The 23,886-nt window shown below is 40.9% G+C and overlaps 1 protein-coding gene across 1 annotated transcript in view; it reads right to left on the bottom strand.

Moving 5' to 3' along the window:
• Window positions 1-19,558, bottom strand: part of abtb2b (ankyrin repeat and BTB (POZ) domain containing 2b) — a 58,230-nt gene extending 38,672 nt beyond the window's left edge. The window contains exon 1 of the mRNA XM_030137599.1: window positions 18,190-19,558. Coding sequence (XP_029993459.1) covers window positions 18,190-19,078 — 889 coding nt within the window. The 5' untranslated portion in view covers window positions 19,079-19,558. The remainder of the gene's footprint in view (window positions 1-18,189) is intronic.
• Between the last annotated feature and the right edge of the window lie 4,328 nt (window positions 19,559-23,886).

Genomic DNA, 23,886 nt, shown 5'->3' with positions numbered 1-23,886 from the left:
TAGAAAGGCAAATCATTGCGGTGTTTGTTCTCACATGAACATCAGAGTTGGAGATGTCAGTACATGGGGCTTTGCTGATGAACAAGAAGCTTAAGTAATATCAGATGTGGCAACTGAAGATGACAAAATAATACGAAAGAAATGTAGTTGCGCACCTGGCAATGCAGTGTACATAACTGGTCAAAATTGAGTCTAAGTACCTAAAAACAGCACCGCTCTTGAGGCAAACTTTTGACTTTTTGACTATTAACTCCAGACATTTTAGTTGTTCTGTCTTCTAAACAAAAGGAGAGTTCACTGTTGCATTTACTTTGAACCATTATGTTGCAGCTAAGCTTGACTAATAAAGGAAAATGTTGATTCAGTCTGTATCATTACAACATGGCAGATATATAGTGGGAATGGAGGAAATGAGTATGCATTATTTAATGAGCATGACAACTCAGCAGTATTTCATCTGTGCACAAAGTGAACAGAGCGGAGCTTTGTTAAAATTGCCCCCGATCTTTTGTCTGTTGTGATGAGTAGGGATGGACCGTTTACATCCGCTATTGTCTGTGCTATTGTTGATGATGACTGTCCTCGCTGTGAGAGGCAGAAGAGTTCGATGCTGGTAGAGGGGGTGCATATCGGTCGCTAGGATCTGATGTCAGAGTGGTTAGTGCACCTCGCGCAATTAGTCAAAAAATCAATGCCACTGCTGGAACATGTGTTAAGAGTGACATGCCGGCAGTAAATCAAGGGACCACCCAACCTCCGACACATGCTGACGCTGTGATAAATGTGCCTCGTACCATCTGACCACACACGGATTACTAAAGAATTAAACAAAGGTATGCGCCAGGCATTGAGGTGTCATCAAATGCACAAATCATGTGGTCGTACGTTAGTCTCGCAGATGACAGCGGAGCAGAGATAGCAGCTCTAAATATTGTCTCTGCATGGGTGACCTGGGTGTGTGAGGAACCTGCAGGGTGTGTCCGAATGTTAGGCTTTCTAGCGAGAGGCCGTAAACTACCTTTAACCAGGCCAAGCCCCTCATTCAACTGGATGTATGACCCATCTGACACCCGAGGGGGTTTACAGCTCACCCCTGACCCTCATGCACACCCCGAACACACCCCGTACACACCCCTCGCATACACACCAGATACAGAGGGAGTGTTGACACCTCAAAAGGACCATCCTCTTATGCAGTTATGTCACCTTTTGACCCCATACTCTTCACACCCACAAAGCGACACTTCTACATTCATTCATACCACCCTCCTCTATGTCCAACAGCTCACAAGTGCCCATGTGTTGGTCAGTGGAACATAAAAATCCAACAAAGAGTCATTGTGTTCATGTAATGCCCTCAGATACCTCCAGTGGACCAGCAGCTCAAACCTCACTTTTACTGTTCCGTCCCTGAGGTTCAGTGAAAAGACAGTGGTCCTTTCATATTAAAGCACAGACATTGGGAAGGGAACAAAATATCATTACAGGGTTATACTGTATGGTAGGGGTATTCAAATCCGGTCCTCGAGGGCTGGTATCCTGCATATTTTAGATATTTCCCTCTTCCAACACACCTGGTTCAATTAATGATCAGCTCATCATCAAGCTCTGCAGAAGCTTGATAATGGTGTAATGGTTTCCAGGTGTGATGGAAGAGAGAAGTATCTAAAACCTGCAGGATACCGGCCCTCGAGGATTGGATTTCAGTACCCCTGCTGTATGGTATGATATACTGAAAAACACTGATGCCAAAAGAAGACCTAGTTCTTTTGGAATGGTGGTATATGGAAATAGAAGCAGGGGGTGTGTGTGTTCTCCTGATTATTCTTCAGACAGTTTAGCTCCACATCAACCAGTGCACTATCTGCAATCCTTCGGCAGTGGTGTTTTATCAGTACCAGGAAGAAAAATAAAGGAGATCAAGCATTCCCAGTTTTGGCCCCCAAGGTTTGAAATGACCTGCCCAAGGAAATAAGGCTGTGAATCATTGTCTACCTTTAGGTCTCAGCTTAAAATCTTTTTTTTTTTTTTTTTTTTTAAATCAAGGGGCATTTCCTGGTTTCACCTAAGCTGCTTGTTTGCCTTGTTATTACATGGATTTGTTTAAATTTTTATTTGCATCCTTTGTATTTGTATTCAGTGCATTTTTCCCTACTATACAGTGAATAAATGTACAATTCCTGCTCATTGCTTACTTTTGATACATTTCTTCTTCTTCAGTTACACAACTATTGTCATGCATCATAAATGATTATCAGGCAATGTATGAAGTATTGCAGGATCACTGGATTGTGTTACTGTGAGCTCATGAGTTACTTTGGTTTCCACCCCTAATGTACATACAGCTGGACACCAACTCGAGTCATTCTTCCTGCCGTCTCGTCATGTAATCACACATTAAACAGTGTTTCCATACCAATACGAACTCATAAATAACTTACACACCCAATGTAATGAGTACTTGGTGCTACTTCTCTGCAGGGGGCACCTGTTCATGCATTCCTCTGCCAAAGCATAGCAGCAGCACAAATAAAGTTGTGGGAGGTGATTCTGTGTGCATATGGACACAGTGGTGTTTGTTCTGATGTGTTCCCAGCTGTTGCCTTTTCAGGTGCTAAGGCACTGACGCAGTGGGTGTCTTCAAAATATTTTATAAGGTTAGCTTTTCAGTAAACGCAGATAGATTTAATCTCCAGTCTGCTGCAATATGTCTGTTCACTCTGTGTTTGTGCCTCTCTATTTGTCTAGCTGTATGTGGGTTTAGTAGCTTGTAAGAGGTTCCAAAATCTCTGTGGACCACCCACTAAAACCTTCACCTCTAAGCAGCAGATGGAAAAATAAAGACAAGGATCAGGGGATGAGGAGAGATACCGTATCAACAGAGACTGCTGCTTCTCAGTCAGTGCTTCCTTCCTTCTTATTTCTTCCAACTATAAAACCAAAGCACTTTGACTAACGCAGCACTTTAAGAAGTACAACCTTTGTCATGGCCAAAAGCCATTTGCGTCGAACTACTGGGTAATTCAAATGAGTGTGTGTGCGCTTATATGTGTATTTGTGTGTTAATGCATTTCTTCCTGAGTATTAAGAGAAGACCCGGTCAATTCACTTTAACTGACATTCCCACAACACTTCCCAAAGCCACAATGACTAAATAATAGCTGACAGACTTTTAGCCCTTCCTAGCGTACGAATGCTGGGAATCACACATCCTGGCCTCTGCACATATGAAATTTAACCTGGCCACATTATATATTATCAACAACGCCCTTTACATTAGTTAATGAAACCTAACTTGGCAGGAAACAATCAGTAAATCATCACGCAAACCACACGTTTTGAGACGAACTTGGTTACAAAATCAGAAAATTGGATATTATGAAAAAGTTTCCAGACTTGTACAGTAAACCCACTCAGATTTGTAATATGTGCTGAGTGTCAGACTCTAACCACCATGGGTATTGTTAGTAAATCATGACTAGTGAGAGGTGCTAACCACATCCTGACCACACACACTAAACACACAAACCCTTCTACCCTTCCCATAACTGCCCAGTGGAGACCCTTTTAAGGAGAGGTGTGTGTGGAAGTGTGTTTTAAACATTGTTTGTGTGTGACAGATTGGGGGGACTATTCTTGCACACCCATGGAGCTCCTGTGCAAACAGCAGAAGCAGACTGAGTGACAAATCTGTTTTCATTCTCCTTTTTCCCCACTGTAGGGTTTGGGTGTGATGATGATGACAGAGCATGTGTGTGGGCTCCGCCAAACTTCATCTGCTACCCCCTCCTGTGATTGCCCTCCTCTCTCTATTACCTAATCTTTTGCCCTTTTGTCATGTATTTATTCTTAGTCAAAATTTTGTAAACTTCATCATGTACCAACCCAAGATAAACACTAAACCCTACTTTGCCCGCTCAGGAAACCCCATGACCACGAGTGGCTAGACAGACAGGAGGGAAGGCTCATGGGATATTTCATTCAACTGCTTGCCAAGTGTTCAGCATTGGGGTTTGGAGTATTCAAAGCCTTAAGCTAAAAACACACACATACACACGTCTATACCCTGGGACAACTCCCATTCTCCAATTTCAGCCGTGAAGTCTCAGAAGAGCTTGCAAAAACTGCAGGATGATAATTAGCTGCAGTTTATCTTTTATCACTTCAGGGATACATCGGAACAAAATAACACAACTTGATGCTGAAAAGAACTTGACTGAAGAAGCAATTCTAAGTAGAGAGGTGAAATGATGTTTCAAGATGGAAATTAATGAAAAAAAAAATCTTTTGTTCCCCTGCTGAAAGCCAGAGTGAATCCAGCAGCCATCCTACCAACAATTTGATACCCAGAGATCACTATGCATACTTAAAACTGAACCTCCTGGAGTGTTTGTGTCTGTGTGGAGAATGATGCCTTCTCCAGCCACTGTCTGAGCTACAGGTTCCCGGTGTTGATTCCAACACTGGCCCCTGTGCTGGATGTTTTTTTGGCTGACCCGCGGCCCGAGGAGACCTGGCAGAACACACGGAGACGAGGCTGCTGACTGAGAACCAAAAAAAGAGGAGGTGAAAGGAGAAAGATAACATGGAGGACATGGAGAAAAAGGAAGTATTTCTCTGATTGGATTTTCAGACAGTGGTGACACACAAACCAACTTGCAGACAAGCATGCACTCACAGATGACAAAGATAGCACAAAACGCAGCCAGAAAGTGTTTAATGGACACTTGCATACAGAAATGCACAAGTCGGGGCATGAATAGTACTTGACCTCATTGTGCTAGCCAGCTAACTGCTGAGCTCACCACCCTCAAGCTACCAACATGAGTCGATCACAGTGTAATTATGGCCTTCAGAGCAGAAGTGCACTAGAGCCAAAAACCACTAGGCAGGTTCATCTCTCTTCTGTTTTTTACTCTCCGTTCTCAGTCCTGTCATTCCCTCTGTGCCTGCTGCTTTTTAAACAGACTTTGTCTCTTCTTTCAACACTTGAATCCATCAGCTCTTCTTGCAAACAGTAAATTTCTACCTGTTCACCCACTTTAAATAAAACACATTTATTGTGTGTCTGTCCTCTGCTGGAAAACCTGTTAACACAACACTGTATCACACCTGGTAAATGCCTCAAGTGCTTCAAGTGAATGTCTTTTGAAATGTGAGTTTCAATCTCTTCCGCATGAATCTGCTGTTGGGTATTCAGATACGCAGAAATGCACAAAGCCATGCAACAAAAATATGTAGTCTTGCATTTAGTGTTCCACCAACACATGAATTACTGTGTTATTGGTTTCCTCATGGTTCCCTCTGCAGGAGATGATGATGGTATTTCAAGACTTGTGTGCAGATCTCAGGGAGCAGCAAAAAAGAAAGGAAAACTGGAGAAGGGAGGAAGAGGAGCAGAGAGTTATGGAGCTCTTGGGGAGGTTTCCATGGGGTCAGGACAAGATGAGGGGCTCCTGTAAAGTTTGATGCCCCCTGAGATGAAGATGATACCTATCCATCCAGAAATGATGGATGTTAAAAATCTCTGCCACAGACAGCAGATACAGCACAGACATCCTAATGGGGTTAAAAAACATGAGTTCTCACACCTGCATCTTGTGAAAAAAGCCCACCACATGCTGATTGTGTGAATTCTTTCCATCACAGTCTGTCTGTTTGCTATCACTCACTGTCTCTATCTCAAGTGAATTTCAACTGTCTTTGTGTTTGAATGCAGACGTGTTGTTCTGCTTGTGTTATCTCCGTCCATTCAGACACCATCGAAGAACCACAATGTTATCAGAGTCACATCAAGACATATCTTCCCTGCCTGTGTTTCCATATGTGGGCTTTCGTCTCCGGCATACATACTTCTTTGTTCTCCTGAAGTCAGATCGCACATGCCTCGGATCAAAAAGAAGCCTTTCAGCCCAAAACAATAACAATCTCAAACAACTATGTCAAAATGTTTGTGTGTAACCGCCTCGATGAGGACAAGCTGGGCACGTTCCACAGTCTGGCTGAGGCTCAGCTGACCGGCTGGGTGGGTGTTGCAGTATTTATGACTTGCTGACCTCCCGGCTGCCTCCCTTGACACATCTACCCCCTTCAAAAGCCAATATGCAGATGCACACGCCCCTTCTTAGCACCTGACTGGGCTGCTGAAAGGCTCCTTCTGTATAGGAATTCACTGGGAGAGGACTTTCCTTCCAAAAGCTTACCATTAACTCTAGACAAAGCCTGGAATTGTTGGTGTGTTTTCTTAATAACAGAAGGTGTGCTGACCTCTCCAGCTCCACAACTTCCTCCCTTCTGACCTGTGTTAGGGGTACAAGCTTGGCTGGATCTCACATTATATATTTAACAACTGTCAGGCTGCCTTTGGAGAAAGTCTTTACAACACCTTTTAACACAAGCCAGTGCACTGACACGTAGACACATGTATATACTGTATATGTGGACTGTATGGAGTGCAATGTAATGTAAAACACATGGAAAATAATGAGAATGCTTGTTCAGTGGAGCTGAAATTAGTCTCACTTGTGTCCACAGGCCACGCGGGTGGAACAAATGTCTAATCCTAACATGTTTAATAATCCCATTGGTTTTACGAAGGGTTAAACTAAAGCAGTTTTGATGAGCTGATGAACACATTGGCATTGTGACTGTTTTTGGAGGACTGAGCTCTAGGTGGAGGTGGAGAAGAAGGGACCACATTGAGGAGTGCTCTGGGCCTGACTGAGCCATGCGCTGTTTAACTGCTGTCTGACTGACTTCCTCTACAGTCTCCGCCTCTTTGCATAGATACACTTCTAGCAGCCAGTTTTCAGAGCTGTCCACTTCACACATTATATGCTAATAGAGGTGAGGCAGACTGCGGAATTGGTTCAAGCACAGAAAAAGAGGAATCTATAGAGAAGCATCTTCCTCTGTTTGACACTGGTTGAAGCAGAGAAAATAAACAAAATTTTTCTGAAGACACTCAAACAAGGCATTCTTTCTTCAGCTAAAATTCCAGTGCATGCCACCCTATTCCCTATTGCATCTTCTCACTCAATGGACAGATTATCTCAATGTTGGAGCGGAAACTTGGCCACCATCAGTGGAACCGAGTGTATTATATCCAGTACTGTCTCTGACCCTGTAGTGACACACAGATGGCCAACACAACATGGACAGACACAGAGACACACTGCAGATGTGGACAGACACTACCTCAGTTAGCACAAAGCTCAACACATACTAATGTGGACATGAGCCCACACATGCACACAGTTAGACACAGATGCAACCCAAATGAATGGGAACACACCAAAAGACACTTATCCTGCACAGGCGCACAGTCTAGCACAAACAAAGTGTCAGATCTTCTTATTGCAACAGCTTCACTTGTGGGCATTCAAGCCCACGTGTATAACTAAAGATGTTACACAAACACAGTATAGACACAAACCCAAACATACTACTCAGCATTTTCAAAGGAAACACAAAGACATGGTGATTATGTGTAATAAGGCATCTGGAGCAGAAAAAAAAAAAAAAAAAAAAATCTGATGATGACTGTTTCAGCTCTGTCTGCATCCCATAAACATTATCTAAGCCTTAAATGCACCTCTAAGCTCCCAAAACTGATCACAGTGCATGTAATGATTCTAAAAGTCACACCTCCATATATGTCGTATTTTTAACCTTCCCAACTAATAGACACGTTCTTTTGGTTACCTTAGCTCTAACTGTTTATTTTGGTTTCAGGAAGGAGTCACATGTGGTGGATGTGCTGTGCAGATCTTATCGACACAGAGTCTTGACAAAGTCTATTTTCCTGTGCCCACATGTGTTCTCCATATGGCCAAGCCCTAAATGTGCTCCTTCCCTCCACTAACCACATGGGAATTCCAGGAAGCCTTACTGTACATGGTTTTGCTCTAAATATGCTGTGTGCACCACTGCGGCTCTTCTAATCACTACGTGTCGATCTGGATGACCTTGACCTAACAGGTGATGTTTTTATGATGGCATTAGCTGCCTATGGAAAATTTAATTAAAACGTTTGCTTGTTGTTTTAAGTGGAGACAGTACAGGGATGAAGAGGGATCTGAAGTCGAGTTCCTCAAAGTGTGCGTAGGAGATAAAAGCAAATAGGGGACCACCACCAACAATGGAGAAAACATACTGATAAGAAAAGTCAAAAGGATGTCGAAGGAACTTGGTGTGGTGATATGGGGTTTACGAAACAGATGTCCAGGTCTGAGGAAAGAGGGAGAAACATCTGAAATCACAGTTATTTTAAATGACTTCAAACCACAGTGGTTTGGCTATCAGCACAACTCAAGGGAGGGGCTATGAACTGTGTGATGTGGGCTAAAATATTCAAACAAGTTCCTGTGCGCTTGTGTTTACGTACACGGCGCTGCTGACGAAGCTGCAGGCTCGATGCACAAACAAACACATTCCACTGTCTGCAAGAGACAGACGAGACAGCTGATAGAGGCGTGGTGGTTCAAGAAAGAGAGGAAGATGGAGAAAGAGAATGAATAGTGATTGTAGCAATAAGTAGTAATGGAAGCAGACTGTTACGAAAAGGTCAGTGAATTAAATACTGAGAGATACTCTTTCAGGAGTAGTAGTACTTGAGCAGATACTGGATTCATATTCACCAGAGGGAGCAATTTATCACCATTAAAGCACACATACTTTGCAAAAATAAAGTGGTAAACTCTATATGAATGCATATGTGGACATACAGTGGGGGAAAAAAGCATTTGGACACCCCATACATGTATGATGTATACATTGAAAGTCATTTCAAATCAATGGGAAAAGGACAAATGTGGGTGTAGATGTTTTTCCAATTGTTTGAATTGGGTTCGGCTTTGAGATGCTGTTAAGGAACATTGTTGTTATACTTCTAGTACCTTTTAAAATAATGGTGATGTATCAGTTTTAAGTTTGCTTTTAGTACTGACTTTCATTGTGTTTATGTATATTTAGTTTAGTTTTTTTCAGACACAAACATAATACAAAACATAGCGAAAAAAATAAAACAAAACCAATATTATATAACCATATAGATATACCCAATATTAGTGTGGATGTATGGCTGTGATTTCCATTTTGTGTAACTTCTGCTGCTGCTGTCTTGGCCAGCACACCCTTGAAAAAGAGATTTTTAATCTCAATGAGCATTTTTTTCCTGGTTAAATAAAGGTTATAAAAAATAACTGAGAATCCCTCTTTAGTCATTGAACTCTGCCAAATATTGTGCCATTTTCGTAACCCACATGCTTCCTTCTGCATATGCACTGTGCCATCTAGGTCAAAACTGGATGTTTCAGCAAGATAAGGCTCCTTGAAATGCATCAAGGGCATGACATGTTAAAATGGTCAAGAATTTAGTTTTATTTTTTTCTTGTTAACTGCAACAATCATAATGTCTGATACAGCCAAACCTTTAGAAATACAAAATTGTTCATTCATCCGTTGTCTGAACCCGTTTTATCGTCACTAGGGTCGCTGGAGCCTATCCCAGCTACTTATGGGTAAAGACGGGGTACACCCTGGACATGTTGTCAGTTCATCACAGGTCTGACATATAGAGACAAACAACCAATCGCTCTCACATTCATATCTAAGGGCAATTTAGAATAACCGATTAACCTATCAGTGCATGTCTTTGGATGGAGGGAGGAAGCCCAAGTACCCGGAGAGAACCCACACAAACATGGGGAGAACATGCACACTCCACACACAAAGGTCCCACCCCAATCGACTGGTGTTGAATCGAACCCAGGACCCTACAAAAAGGTTATTCTGCAAATATTATAAAAAATATGTGATGCACTGCAAAAATCAAAATCTTACAAAGTTGTATTTTTCTCATTTCTAGTCAAAATATCTCATCACGCTTAAAACAAGACATAATCACCTAGAAAGTAACTTTTCAGTCAGATATAAGAACTTATTTTTAGACAATAGATCTTGAAAATCATATTTCAAGAAATCTTGCCAAGATAATTTTCACATTTTTTTTTACTTAATTCAAGATTTTTTATTGCTTAATTCAAGCAAAAAAAACTGCCAATGGAACAAGTGAAAATTATCTCGGTAAGATTTCTTGAAATAAGATTTTCAACATCTATTGTCTAAAAATAAGTTCTTATATCTCACTGAAAAGTTTCTCTTTAGGTGATTATGTCTTATTTTAAGCGTGATGAGATATTTTGACCAGAAATGAGAAAAATACACTTGGTGAGATTTGGATTTTTGCAGTGTAATATTTGAGAATCTGTAAAATTTTAAGGATGTCTGAAAACGTGTTTCCACTACTGTACATTGCCAAGTGGAAGAACATACAACATGTTTCTTTTATAATATGTTAGTGCATTTGAATATGGAAAGACAGAAAACAAAACACTGTAATGCTGTGATAACTTCATTATTAATGGATATGACAGTAAAGCCTAAGTAGTGTAATGGATTCCTGTGTTAACTGTCACTCTGACAGTCCTTGTCACTACAGACAAATCTAGGCCACACACGCATTACAGTCTCCTTAAAAAGCAAAGATACCATCAGTGACACGAGATGAGAGACAGAGGAACATCAAAAGAAAAACATGCAAACAAAAGAGTCAAGTCTGCGCTGGCCTACTTACACACACACACACCACTAAACCTGACATGATGGGCACTTCGCCTATTGGACATGGCACACAAACCAACAAGCTTGTCATGAAAACGGCTGTTACTTTTCCATTCTCCTCCTTTTCAGCCCTCCATCTGACGCTTTCTCTCTCCCCCTCTCTCTCTCTCTCTCTCAGTGTTTTGCTTTTGGAAACTTGGCCGACTGTCTGGGATGATGAAGACACTCCTTCCAGACACGGTGGAAGATGCTAAATGTTGGTGAACCTGTCAGAACCTGTCAACCGCTGAGAACACTGGTCCTGACTCCACACTACAAGCATCAGGTAAATGAAATAACCAAGAAATGTACTTTTCTGTAAATGGTGACACTGGTAAAAAAAAAAAAACGGGAAGAACTGAGTGAGCAGGACAGTAGTGGGAATGGAATGCCTTCACAGTATCTTTAACAGTGTTTGCTTACTCCACCCATTACAGATACAGCCCTTGTAGACATGCAAGTAAGAATAAAGGAATCTTCTTTCTGTCATTGTGTGTTTATGGGGTGGTTCTCAGGTGCAGAAGCTGCTACTTTTCCCACAAACACTTTCAAAAGGCTTTTTATGCTTTTTACTTTGTTTTGGGTTTTTTTTTTTGCTCAAAATGACGAATGGAAAAGAAGAGTGGGAAAAAAAATAATAAGTAGCAAATTGCTGGTATTTTACTATGACAAACAGATAATTATTAGTGTAAATATACCCATGTAAGTCACCAGTGCATACGCCTAGAACATGGAGGTTTAACAGTGTTGCCCCCTGACGAGTTGGTTTGCTTTTCCAGGGCAATATATCTAAGGTTTGCCATTTCGCCTGCAAACACTGCTGCTCTGACTCTACGGGACAAAGAGGTCAGTGACAGCATCACAAAAAAGCTCCCTCTGTCAACCGGTTTACAAAAACAACAGTCTAAACTTAAAAGGAAAAGGGGGAAAATAAACTGCACTTTCTGAGCTCGGCTGAAAAACATCCAAAAGAAGCGGTGTCCTTTTTTTAGATGATGGAAGTGATCACAGCCCTTCCTTTTGGCACACAGGCATGCATACACAGAAGTGATCTTGCATGCACACACACGTACACAAAGTCTTTCTCAGCTGCAGCAATTCAGCCTTTTCCAACCTGGCTACACTGATTCCAATCACAGAGGATATGCAGGATTAAAGCTCCATCTCTCCTTTAAATGCTGTCTAGAACTCCATGGCTCCATTCAGCCAAGTCAGTATGACTCTAACAGATTTCACCGGGGAACACAGCAAGGGGTTATTATATCCGATCCCTGGTCAGACAAATCTGTTTCCACTTAAACTACACACTCCCTGATCCCTCTCCATGCTCGCTTCACCCCAGTCTGCCCATCTGATCCGTTCGTGTGTAATTAAATATTACAATCGAGTCACCCACAAAATGGTTCTGTATCAACTTTGGTAACTGGTTTTAGTTTTGCCAGAGCACACATTCAGAAAAAGTGATGCATGCCAGCTAATGTGTATTAGCAATTAGAGCTGTGATGGTTGGCATTGATTTTTTTCAGGATAAGAAGCATGAAAACTAATTATTTTTAGTGGATTTTGTGGGTATGATGCAGACAGAGAGCTGCTCAAAGTTTTCTTTATGCAAGATTTGTAACCTGTAGTAATGTTTAATAGGAAGGCAGACCAGATTTACATCAACACAGTCTACCAAATTACAAGACTGAAAGGGGTATTGTGTATGTGTTTTTCTTTGCAAACCATATTCTGTAACACTTTATCAAGTTAAGTCTGAGATAGATTATTAAGTGAAAGAGTGGTGGGGCAGCACTATTTTTAGATATTTCCATACACTTACATTATTGTACATCATTGTAAATTATCTACACATACTAAACACTATTTGCGCTTTACATTTTTAAGTAAACAATAATGTTTTTGTTAGTATGCACCAGGGGTCTCAAACATGCGGCCTGGGGGCTAAAACCGGCCCACTAAAAGGTCCAATCTGGCCCGCAGGATGAATTTGTGAAGTGCAAAAATTACACTGAAGGTATGAACAATCAAGGGTGTTGAATTCATTTTAGTTCAGGTTCCACATTCAGATCAATGTGATCTAAAGTAAAATATTAGCAAAATAATTTATAAATAGTGACAACTCCATGTTTCTAGGTTCTAGGTTCAAATGGACTAGTTTTGATCTTTTGAAACAAAGCTAGTCCAGCTGAACCTCAAAGACCTACCAAGAAGAACAATGACCTGGGCAAATGAGAAATTGAATGAGAAATTGTTCTTATTTTAGTTCCAAACTCTGAATTTTTAACAATATTATACCTGTTACTAAATGTCTGTGTAACATTGTTTGTAATGCACATGTACAAATGATAAGTTGAGACATAATATTGTGAAAACTGCACTTTTTTTTCTTACAAAATTTCAGTTTTATCAGGTTATTCAGGTTTTTTGGGAAAGGATAGTTTGTAAATGTAAATATTTTCATAATTTAATGTTTATATTGCACTAAAACAAAGAGAAAAAGATGTCATTATTTATAAGTAATGATGCTATTACTTTACTGGTTCATCCCACTAGAGATCCAATTGGAGTGAATGCGGCCCCTGGAAGAAAATGAGTTTGGCACCCCTGGTATACACTATATATATGTGAGTTTTTACAGGGATTTCAGAAAGAATTTATGCTACAGTGTTAAGTAAACGCCTTAATTTTGTCTAATAAAGTAACTTCTTTCATTTTTCTTTCAATCTGGTATGTATTTCTACACAAGGACAGTTTTAGAAAACCCTTTAAACAGGCACAGACTATTTTGGCAATCTTTCCAGTCTAGATTTGTACAAAGATCACACAGTCTTGACCTTCCCAGCTGCAGGTCAGTCCATGGGAGAAAACAAATATGAGCAGCGGGGGCAGAATTTTATGTGAAGAAATAGTTTGATATGACTTTATCCCTCATGATCTGGGAAATCAAATGTGAAAATGTTAAAATCCTGCACCTCAGATTCACCTTAAACCTCCTATTGATCCGGTGATTATGGGCTTTAATATCTTTCCATCACACTGTATGACTGCTTCAGCATTACACTTGAAAATCCTAACACAGGTGCATGTGGCAGGGCTGTACGTCAGTCACACTTCACCCTGGAATTTGGTGACACACAGTAGATTCTTTAGGGAAAACCAGTGCTACCATCCAGACAATGCACTGGGCTGCTCGGTCCAACATTCCAGCCATCTTCCAACCAGTCTTCCTGCTTCCCTCATTAGCTACACAGACTTCATCCGCAACTCCACGTGTAGGTCATATTCTCTTCAAAGCCACAGCCAGGATTCTGTGGTTAAGCATGTGACACATTGGCTGTGCAGTTTCCAGTTTAAACATGCCAATGAACTGCAACATCAATCTAAACTCTCAGGGTAAAATGAAGACTCAACCCCTGCTTTCAAAGATTAATAATTATAAAGACTAAATCAAAATATAAAGAACATATTCTTTCAAGATATCTGTCTCTATAAATGTCCTTTGCGCCTTTTCCCTTGAGTATCTGTCATTCTTGGCTTTCCCTCTATTAGTGCATAACCATAAACAGTGTTAAGAAGCATGACTCATGCTGCTGTAATGTAACAGGAGTGAGCCTCGAGATGAAAAAACAGTGAGGTATTAAGGAAAAGAAGAGCAATTGGGAACAACACAGACCTTTGGTAGATTATTAGCTTCTGGTTGTTAATTTAAATTAATGGCCTGTGACAAAAGATGTGAAATCAGCACAAGACTCCAGAATCCACGCCTTTGATTTTGTAACAGACATAAATTTATTTGTGGTACAATATCTGTGAAAGCGTGACTCACTGGCCATCCAAGAATAGTCTGCATATACCCACACAAATACATTTAAGCACCAACAGATGAGCACATGTGCACACCAGCGCTCTAATGGGTCAGTGTTTTTACAGCTGGGACCAGACAAGAAGCCAGTGCAAACATCGACATGGACCATCTGTGTGTGTGTGTATGTCTGAGGTGGTACATGCATCTGTACAAAACAGTCACACATACAAACATAAATAGGAGAGTTTTGTGGGGGGGATTAACCCTTATTATCCTTTAAAGCTATATGACTTACGGACTTAACTTTAAGCACACTGACCTGCTGCTTGGAATCACCAAGTTAACCTAATTTCATGTGTACAGTTATTCAGGCCAAACACAAGCTAACGCCAATGCAAATCTGCAGCGTGCCTAACATGCATGATCACACAAGGATGAACTGAGGTCTTTTTCACCCTAATATTAATGTCCTGATATGTTTTCCAAAACTGCATCTGATCGTGCTCCAGGTTTGTGGAAAAGGGAGTGTATTTTCAGAGTGCTGGTTTCCCCATCTGTGTGACCACAGTGCTGGGCCGCTCTCCCTGCATCTTTTCTGCCCGATGTTCCCACGCCTCTTTCTGGGTTAAATACATATTTAGGGAAATACTGAGCAGCAAATCATATGCCCTGCTCTCGCAATGCACCCCAGAACCATTACTCACAGTCTTTTTAACTACCTTTACACAGTGAGGAAAAGAAGTTGAAATTTGCTTTTTTTTTTTTTGCAAGTACTAGACCAAGTCAACATTTATTTATACAGGTAAATTTTGTTGAGCATGAATGGTCTCTTTCAGCAAGATACACAATCATACACTTATATACACTGAAGGCTTTTAAAGTACAATCATCGACTCGTGGCAATTGCAGATGGAGCTGTAAGAGTTGATAGCCTTGATGAAGGAGCATTCTGCAGTTGCATTACTAATCTTTAACTTTTTAACTACTGCAGCAACTTTTTACTTGAACAACAAAGAGATGTGATCAAATATGAGAAAAGTGCAAAAGTACCACAAACACTCAAATGAGGCAGCAGCTGGTAAAGCTGTTGAGCCAGGCAGACCAGATTATTACTGACATATGTGTGCCAGTCATAAAGATCAATCATTTTATAACCACTTCCACTGTCCATTAGTGAAGCTACGACTCTGCACTTTAAATGCCCTACTGGATTATCAATACAAATTAGAAGAGGAAGAGCTCACATGCTTTTTTGCTGGTGAGATGAAATGAATGACAAATGGATTCCGATGTATAGCGGCACTGTGTAGTGAATACAACACGTCCGGTGGAGCCCTTTGTACACAAAACAGGCTAAATTCAGTTTGGGGTCTGTGTGTGTATGTCAATGGGCTTGTGTGGATGTTTGCATGAGTAATGAATAAGATCCTGGCACATCACAACTGAGTTCTTCTAATGCACTCCCAGTAGACCAGAAGAAATAAACAGATAAAGATGAAGTGGACGTGAAGTAAACGGCAAAGAAAAAAAAGAGAGAGCCTAGAGCAAGAGTGAGCAAGAGAGAGGAAGAGAGAGGAAGAGAGAGCAAGAGGGAGGGAGGGAGGGAGGGAGGGAGAGAGAGTTTCAGAATTGTTATTGGAGCCGTAGAAGTCATTTCTGTCTTAAAGAGTTCCAGATGTGGGCCAGCCCCTGAGAAAGAGTCAGAGACATGGAGTGAAATCAAGAGTGAGGGAGGAGTATTAATGAGAGTGGGCCTTTCCAAATGATCATCAGTCTCCCATTCTGAGGTTGGTATAGGACTGGATCTTTACGTTTGTACAAACTGATGGTTGTGGTGGCTGTGGGGGGGGATAAGAGGACCTTAGCAGGAGGGGAGGGTGCTGAAAGCAAGTTTCTGGGTGTGGGGTGTCAGGTGGTAAGGTGGTAGAGGGGTATGTGGCTTGAACAGCCTGGTCCTGGACCTATAAAAAGCTAGGGTGGTCAGAATAATGGTCTGTTGTCATTACACACACTGGTCTTTCTCAAAAACCAAAGACTGAAACTCACCAAAATAAGCCAACCAAAAAGACTTATGGTTAAATAGTGGGACAAAAGCTGCTCTTTAACTTATTTTGCAATGAACAAGCTCCAGCTGGCCAGATAACAGACCAGTCCAATACACTGTACTGTTTCCAGCCAAATACACTGTACTCTTTTCAACCCAAAGCAAAGAAAACTGAACAGAAGAGACTTATTATGGTGTACAAAAACTCAACCTAAGAATAAAAGAATGAGTGGGGAAAAAAAAGTTTAACACAACTGAAATAAAAATAAAAATGACAGTTTTTGTGAACTAAAATGAAATCAGCTTTGTTCTTTCCACTTGATCAATGTTTTAGTATTATTTCTTTCATCTTCTTTGAATAAAACCTTTCCTCATAAAACTAGACAGGAAAACTAAAAGTAGTCATTTCCTCAAGATAGAAGTAAATCTATATCTGCTTACGTGCTCATAAATCTAAACTTACAGTAACTCTACTCTTCTGTATCAGTAAATGAAAGTGTGCATGCATGACTATAGTTTCTGTTTTGTTCTGACTGATGGCAGACTGTCAGAAAGTTGGCAATGCTGCAAGAATAACCACAGTCTGCTTCTGCACATGCATACCACGCTTGCAGAGAAAGGTGCTCCTGAATGATAACTTAACGATGAATAGGGAGCTCTGTAATTACACCAATCTCTTCCAGTTGTTTTATCTCTCCCTCTCAGTGTTGTGTAGAAGTGCACATACGTGGATGTGTGCCCTCGTGCCCGGCTTCCACAGCATGTTTTCACTCCCTCTACATTGGCCTAAGCTGCACGATCACACAACAAAGGGCTATTGTGCTGCAGTAAAAGCTCTGCTCCAGGGAGCTGGTAGTGGGCCACAAACAAAGGCTGGTTACATTGTCCCAACACAAGCTCATGAATCAACTCAACACTGGGCTGCCAAAACAGCAATGGAAAGAGAACTATGAGTCTACTGGAGTTTAACAAAGAGGCAAGAGAAAGCGAGTTGATTGAGGAGGGATGTGAGGGGTGGAGGGAACAAATGGACAGGGAGCTGGGCTCACAGCTGGAGTTGGAAAAGAGAGGAAAGAGAAGTGATATTTGGAGATGGGATTTGTCAAAAAAAGGAAGCGAGGGATGAGGAAATGGATGGAGGGAGAGATTTGGGGGGGACTACAGCCAACCCAGCAGGGGGATGAGAGGTGAAGTCAGCGTAAACAGAGAGCTGTGTCAACAGACAAGCCTCCTGCTTGGGCTGTAAAGTGTCTGTGCAGCCCAAATCACAACAGCAGAACAACACTGACATGTGAGGACTCAACTAACCAATTACACAATGAAATCTGACTGCTCAATGCAGAATGCAACAGTAATTTCTCCTCATATAACCTTGGTCAGAGAGAGAATACCTTCATTGTTTCTATCAGATGCCTTTGCAATGTTATTTTCCTACACTGACCAGTCAAATAAGCGACAAATCCATCAAATGCACAAGTGTAAAAAGCTGCTATTGTACTCAGCAACAGGCCACATTTCACCTTTTCCGTGGACTGTGAGGGAGTGGAAAGGAAAGTAGTGACCAGCACTTTGGAAGGAGGGTGTGTGACAGAGGGAAAAAAACATAAATCTGTCACTTTGCATTCACTCATAGAAGACAAACTGTTAATTACATAGGAGCTTAAAGCATATTTACCACTGGCATTCTTCCCGCAGATCAGGTGCTCATAGTGTTGCAGGACTCCCCACAGCTCCGCGTCATTGTTTACCACCCCCTCAAGGGTTTCTGCACTCACGGGACAGAGTGATGACCCCGAATCTGGTCCTGAATGACCCCTCTCGGCCATAAGCACCCGTGCTCCTATCTCTTCCACCAAAGCCTCTATGCAAGCAGTGATGCATATGGCTGCGTATTCGTGGATGCGCACAGAAATGCGGGTGTCCACCATCCATCTGAAGAAGCGTCCCACGGAGAAAGAGAGGCCGCAACGGGCGGACTTGCCCTTCCTCAGCAACTCCCCTGCGCTCATACTGTACATGGAGATGGCTTTAACCGTAGCTGAGACGCAGTGGTCGGCCAGGGCCCAGCTCAGCACCAGCCTCATGGCGCTCTGGACCTCAAAGCGCGTACAGCGGCAGTGCATGACGCTCAGCCGCTGCGCCTCTCTGGAGATGCGGATCAAAGCCCTGCGGAGAAGAGCCGACAGCTTCCTCACGGCCTCCGGTGAGAACACAGGGGTCGCGCCCCCTTTAGTGGCACCCTCAGCCACTTTACGCAGGATCTTGGCCACTTCCTCCTCGGTCCAGGGGAACTCTTCCAGGTCTGGTAAGCGGGGACATTTGGAGAAGATGTCCTCTGGGTCTTCAGGAAGGACTGTGTTGACAGTGTCCCAGCTGTTGTTCCTGCTGTTCATGGAGCCGGAGTAATACCACCAGTTGCCCCGGTGAGGAGCAGTCATGAAGGCCTGGGAGTTGGACTTGGAGGAGGACAGGCTGAGGGATTTGCAGGAGTCTCCCGCTCCGTAGCCCGAGTCCAGAGTCAGGTCCTCCAGGGTTTTCATGTGGACATTGCTCACACCAGCCATTATGTGTAACGGCTTTCTGCAGGGGTGCGTTGGAAGAGCGGCAAACCTCCTGTACCTGGAAGTCTGTGAGGCTGCAGTCGAAACTCCTGGTCGAGCTGGATGAACTGGTTTTACGCAGCGCAACACTTGTCACTCATGCTGTTAAAGTGAGTTGGAGCAGAACACAAGCGACTAAAATCCCACAGAAGTGATAACTCTACTTTTTTCCCCGGACCAAATAGTGAGATAAACTCAAGTCTCACCTTTCCTCAGGGGGAGTGCAGGGGTTTAAACTTTCCTCCAGTATCCTCAGTCTGTTAAAATCCGACGCAGTATCTCCCCATACTCTGAATGTAAACAGCCTCCAGATCATTTACACGCGCATATGACGTGAAGCCACTTGAAAAAAATGACAACTTATTAGTTTGTGTCGCATATAAGTGTGTAAAAGTCCGACTTCAGCTCATCCCTTCTCGGTCCGCTGTCCCCGGTGCTCTCATCGAAGACACTGAGCTACAGCTGTGTGAGAGGAGGGACTGGAGCTGAATGACAACACGGAAGCAGCACCACGACCAATCAGAAGACGCCATAGTTTATGGCAGCCAATCAAAATACTCTGAAACAATTCCCCCAACTTTGAGCAATATATGGACTTTTTTTTTTTTTTTTTGTCATATCTCTATTGAGCAGGGGTGTCAAACTCATTTTCTTCTAGGGGTCACATTCAGCCCAATTTAATCTGAAGTGGGTCGGACCAGTAAAATAATAGCATGACAGCCATTAAATAATGACAACTCCAAATTGTTTTAGTGCAAAAAATAACATTCAATTATGCCAGTATTTACACTTACAAACTATCCAAACAAAATTGATGTGAATGACCTGAGAAAATGCAATTTGTTAAGAAATATAGGAACAATTTTATCAATATTATGCCGTGACTTATCATTTATACAGATGCATTACAGAGCAGATCTACAAAGACACAAAACATGTAGTAACAGGCAAAATATTGTTAAAATTGCACTTAATTCTCTGTAGACATTTCAGGTTGTTCATATTTATTCAGGTTATTCACATTTTATTATTAAAGGATAGTTTGTTAATGTGAACATTTTCATAATTTGATGTTTTTTGCACTAAATCAAAGGGGGAAAATGGTGTTGTCATTATTTATAGGTTATTATGATATTACTTTTGAGTTTGATGCCCTAACTTGCACTTTGCAAATTCATTTCGCGGGCCGGATTGGAAACTTTGGCAGGCCGGTTTTGGCCCCTGGGCCACATGTTTGACACCTGTGCTATAGAGGGTATGCACGTGACATCACTGCTAGTGGAAGTCACCACGGTTACGCCCACTGAGTGGCAGAAAGAGGGAGATGAGTAGCAGTGTTCTGTCGAGTTGGGACACCCTGTTTGTTTTTGCCACTCAGTCTGACTTAGAGGGGCGTGGCCCAGGGGGGAAGTGACGTATATGCATTCCTCTATAGGCCGCAAGTGTCAAACATGCGGCCCGGGGGCCAAATCCAGCCCGCCAAAGGGTCCAATCCGGCCCGTGGGATGAATTTTTGAAATGCAAAATTTACACTGAAGATATTAACAATCAAGGATGTTCAAATCATTTTAGGTCAGTTCAATCTAAAGTGGGTCAGACCAGTAAAATACTATCATAATAACCTATAAAAAAAAAGAAAACCACAAATTTCTCTCTTTGTTTTAGTGTAAAAAAGGTAAAATTCCGCAAATATTTACATTTACAGACTAACCTTTAACAAAAAAAATGTGAACAACCTGAAATTTCTTAAGAGAATTATATGGAATTTTACCAACAATCTGCCTTTTACTAAATGTTTTGTGTATTTGTAGATCCACTGTGGTCTGTAAGCTGTGATGTACATGTAAAAATGATAAACTACGGCGTAATATTCTTTAAATCGCACTTATTTTTCTTAACAATTTTCAGGTTGGTCATATACAGTTCACAGATTTAAACATTTGACTTTTTTCATTCAAAAATATAAGTTGATATTAATTATAAGTTCTTATCCTATTATTTGTATTATTTTACTGGTCCGGCCCGCTTTAGATCGTATTTGTCTGTATGTGGCCCCTGAGCTAAAAGGAGTTTGACACCCCTGCTATAGGCATTTCTGGTCCAAAATTGAAAAATATATCATATCTAAAAGTAATAATAAGATAACTATAACATCCCAAAATGTGATTACATATTTTAAACATGATATTCACAATTTAGAATTTGTTGTAAATTTGTTCATCTTATTTGGAAAATTTCATATACATAACAATAAATACACTAAAACACACCCAAATTTTAAAATCTTCCTATTGGAATTTGAAAATTATATTAAATCTTTAGAATTTATCCATAATAATAATAATAGAAAAAAAGCTCTAACACCCTGGCTATTTATAAACAATTCTTTAATATTGACTGAACTCTCTGTTGTATTTATTTATTTATATTTGTTAGAGTTTTATTTATTTATTTATTTACTTTTTTATACAATTATTTGTATATTATACTTTGTATCTTTCATTATTTTCTTAAACTTATATGTTCAAATGCTTTTTCCCTTTTGACATCTTGTTGTTTATTCAAATTTTTGTACTGTATACTTAAATTTTTTCAATAAAGTTGGGGGGAAAAAATCATATCTCTATAAGCACACTTCCTTAACACTGGCTTCCTTTTTACTGTCATGCTTGTTTAAAAATATTATTACAATTATACCTCAAATCAAATAAAACATGTATTGTATCATGAATACATTCTACTTAACATAGAACAGACACAATTTGATGGTTAACTCATAACAGAAGCAATCTGGGGCTTATTTGTTGGAAATTCCCTCCCAAGTTCCTTAACAGAAATGCACACCAAGCAGACCCCACTTTATCTCTCTGTGCTGACTCTGGGGGTCTTGGCTTTCTGCCCACACATTAGCTAATCTCCCACCTACAGCCTGGAACAGAAATTGAATCTGCAAAGCTCTTGGTAATGGTGTAAAAGGTGGAGCTGTGTTTACTTTGATCGAGAGAGGCTTAAGGTTGTCATTGAAAGTACATTTGAAATGCTTATTTAGGCTTTGCAAAAAAGACGTAGCCTAGATTTTGTAATACGTATAATAACTACATACACATAGGGCCCTACTGGTTTGTGTAGTTTACGCCCACTCATTTACTTTACAGTAGAGGTAAAGCTCCAAATGCCCCAGAGAAAATTGCAGCTTTTGCTTTCAAAACAAAGTCTGCTACGAAACTTCGGTTTAGAATCCTCCTGTGGCTGTGTTTGTTGTTTCACATCAGGTGCTGTAACATGCTTGACTAAAACATTCACGCTTCGTAGGCCTGTAACTACCTGCTACCCATCACTCCACACTTACACAGACAGGTAGGGTGTGTCTTCACTGGGACAGAGTCCAGCTTGATTACATAATGGGTTCAAGGGAGTAACTCGTCATGATTGTAAGACTGCGGCATACTGGGAAAGTGTCCGGAGTGTTTTCTTAAACTTATACAACATGTTCTTAGACACATATTACACTACGTATGTACTTAAAGTGGAAAAAATTACTCCCACACACAGACACACATACACAGTCAATGCATCATGTTCTGTGAATCATTCAGCCTGTCAAACCCAATAGGGAGTCAAACTTTGAGTCCAGTTTACCTCCCCAGTTTTTCCTGTAATGACATCAGAAGGCACACAGGGTGTAGTGCAGATCACAGGAGGTTAACGCTTGCCTCATCCAGACCTCATATAGCTGTGGTGTGGACAGCACTTACCTCATGGATGGTCTCTTTGCGTGCAAATATTAACCCACGAGCCACAGAGTTACACAGAGGAGGAGGGGATCAACTTAGAACCCAAAATAAAATATGTAAAACGATTACGGGGGTGTACGTTTTACAAAGACATGTCATCTGAGTTGAGATACAAAACATTTGACCTCCATAGAGTTTACTTTGTGAAACTCTGAAATGCAAAGTATGATTCATTTGATTTATTATAAAAATGACAGGGTTGGAAAAAACTTGACAGCCTCAGAGATGCAGAGGTTGAAAGATACCATCATACTGTCATATTAATTAGCATTAGGACCTGAAGTCTTGACAAATGCTTTTTAGGTAATACATTTTAAGATTTAAAAACAGAATGAATTATATTAAAACCTGAAGGAATAGATTAATGATAGATCACATTCTGTTCTTAAATGCAGTTTGCAGCAAATTTTTGATAATTTTTTTTAGCACACTAAGTTTGATAGAGAATATAAGTTTTCATCCTGATAGAACAATGATAGAACAAAACAATGAGTTGGTTAAGAATACTTGTACTGTTTGCATATAGAAAGTGACTCAGTCACTGCAGTGGGAGTGTTTATTCATGTGTGTTTCAGTGTGTAGGAGGGGGATTTTAAATTTTTGCACCACTCATCATAAGCCTTTTCATTTCTGCTGTGTCTTCTCTTGCAAACAGTCAACTTACTTCTGTCCTAGGTATCTTTTTACCAATTCATTGTCACTGCCCTGTGTCTGAATGTACCTTTAGTGAAAACCCAACTATGGTTTTATCAACTCATGAGTTCAAAGTTTGTTAAATATGCTTATTGAAGCAGTGCCTAAATTTAAATCCACTTAACTGCTGCAGCTCTGCAGGTATGTCTATGTGGGTGGAGCACCACCATGTGGGCAGACAGAGTTACTTCTTTTTTCTTTTAGAATAAAAGTTTTTCATTTTACATAGTCACACCAATAAAGATCAACTCAAACAAAAATGAATAGAAACTCATCTTAAATATG

The sequence above is a fragment of the Sphaeramia orbicularis genome, chromosome 6 (genome assembly GCF_902148855.1).
Source record: "Sphaeramia orbicularis chromosome 6, fSphaOr1.1, whole genome shotgun sequence".
Taxonomy (NCBI): Eukaryota; Metazoa; Chordata; class Actinopteri; order Kurtiformes; family Apogonidae; genus Sphaeramia; species Sphaeramia orbicularis.
Note: the sequence above shows the minus strand (reverse complement) of the source record. Positions and strands in the feature narration are given on the sequence as shown.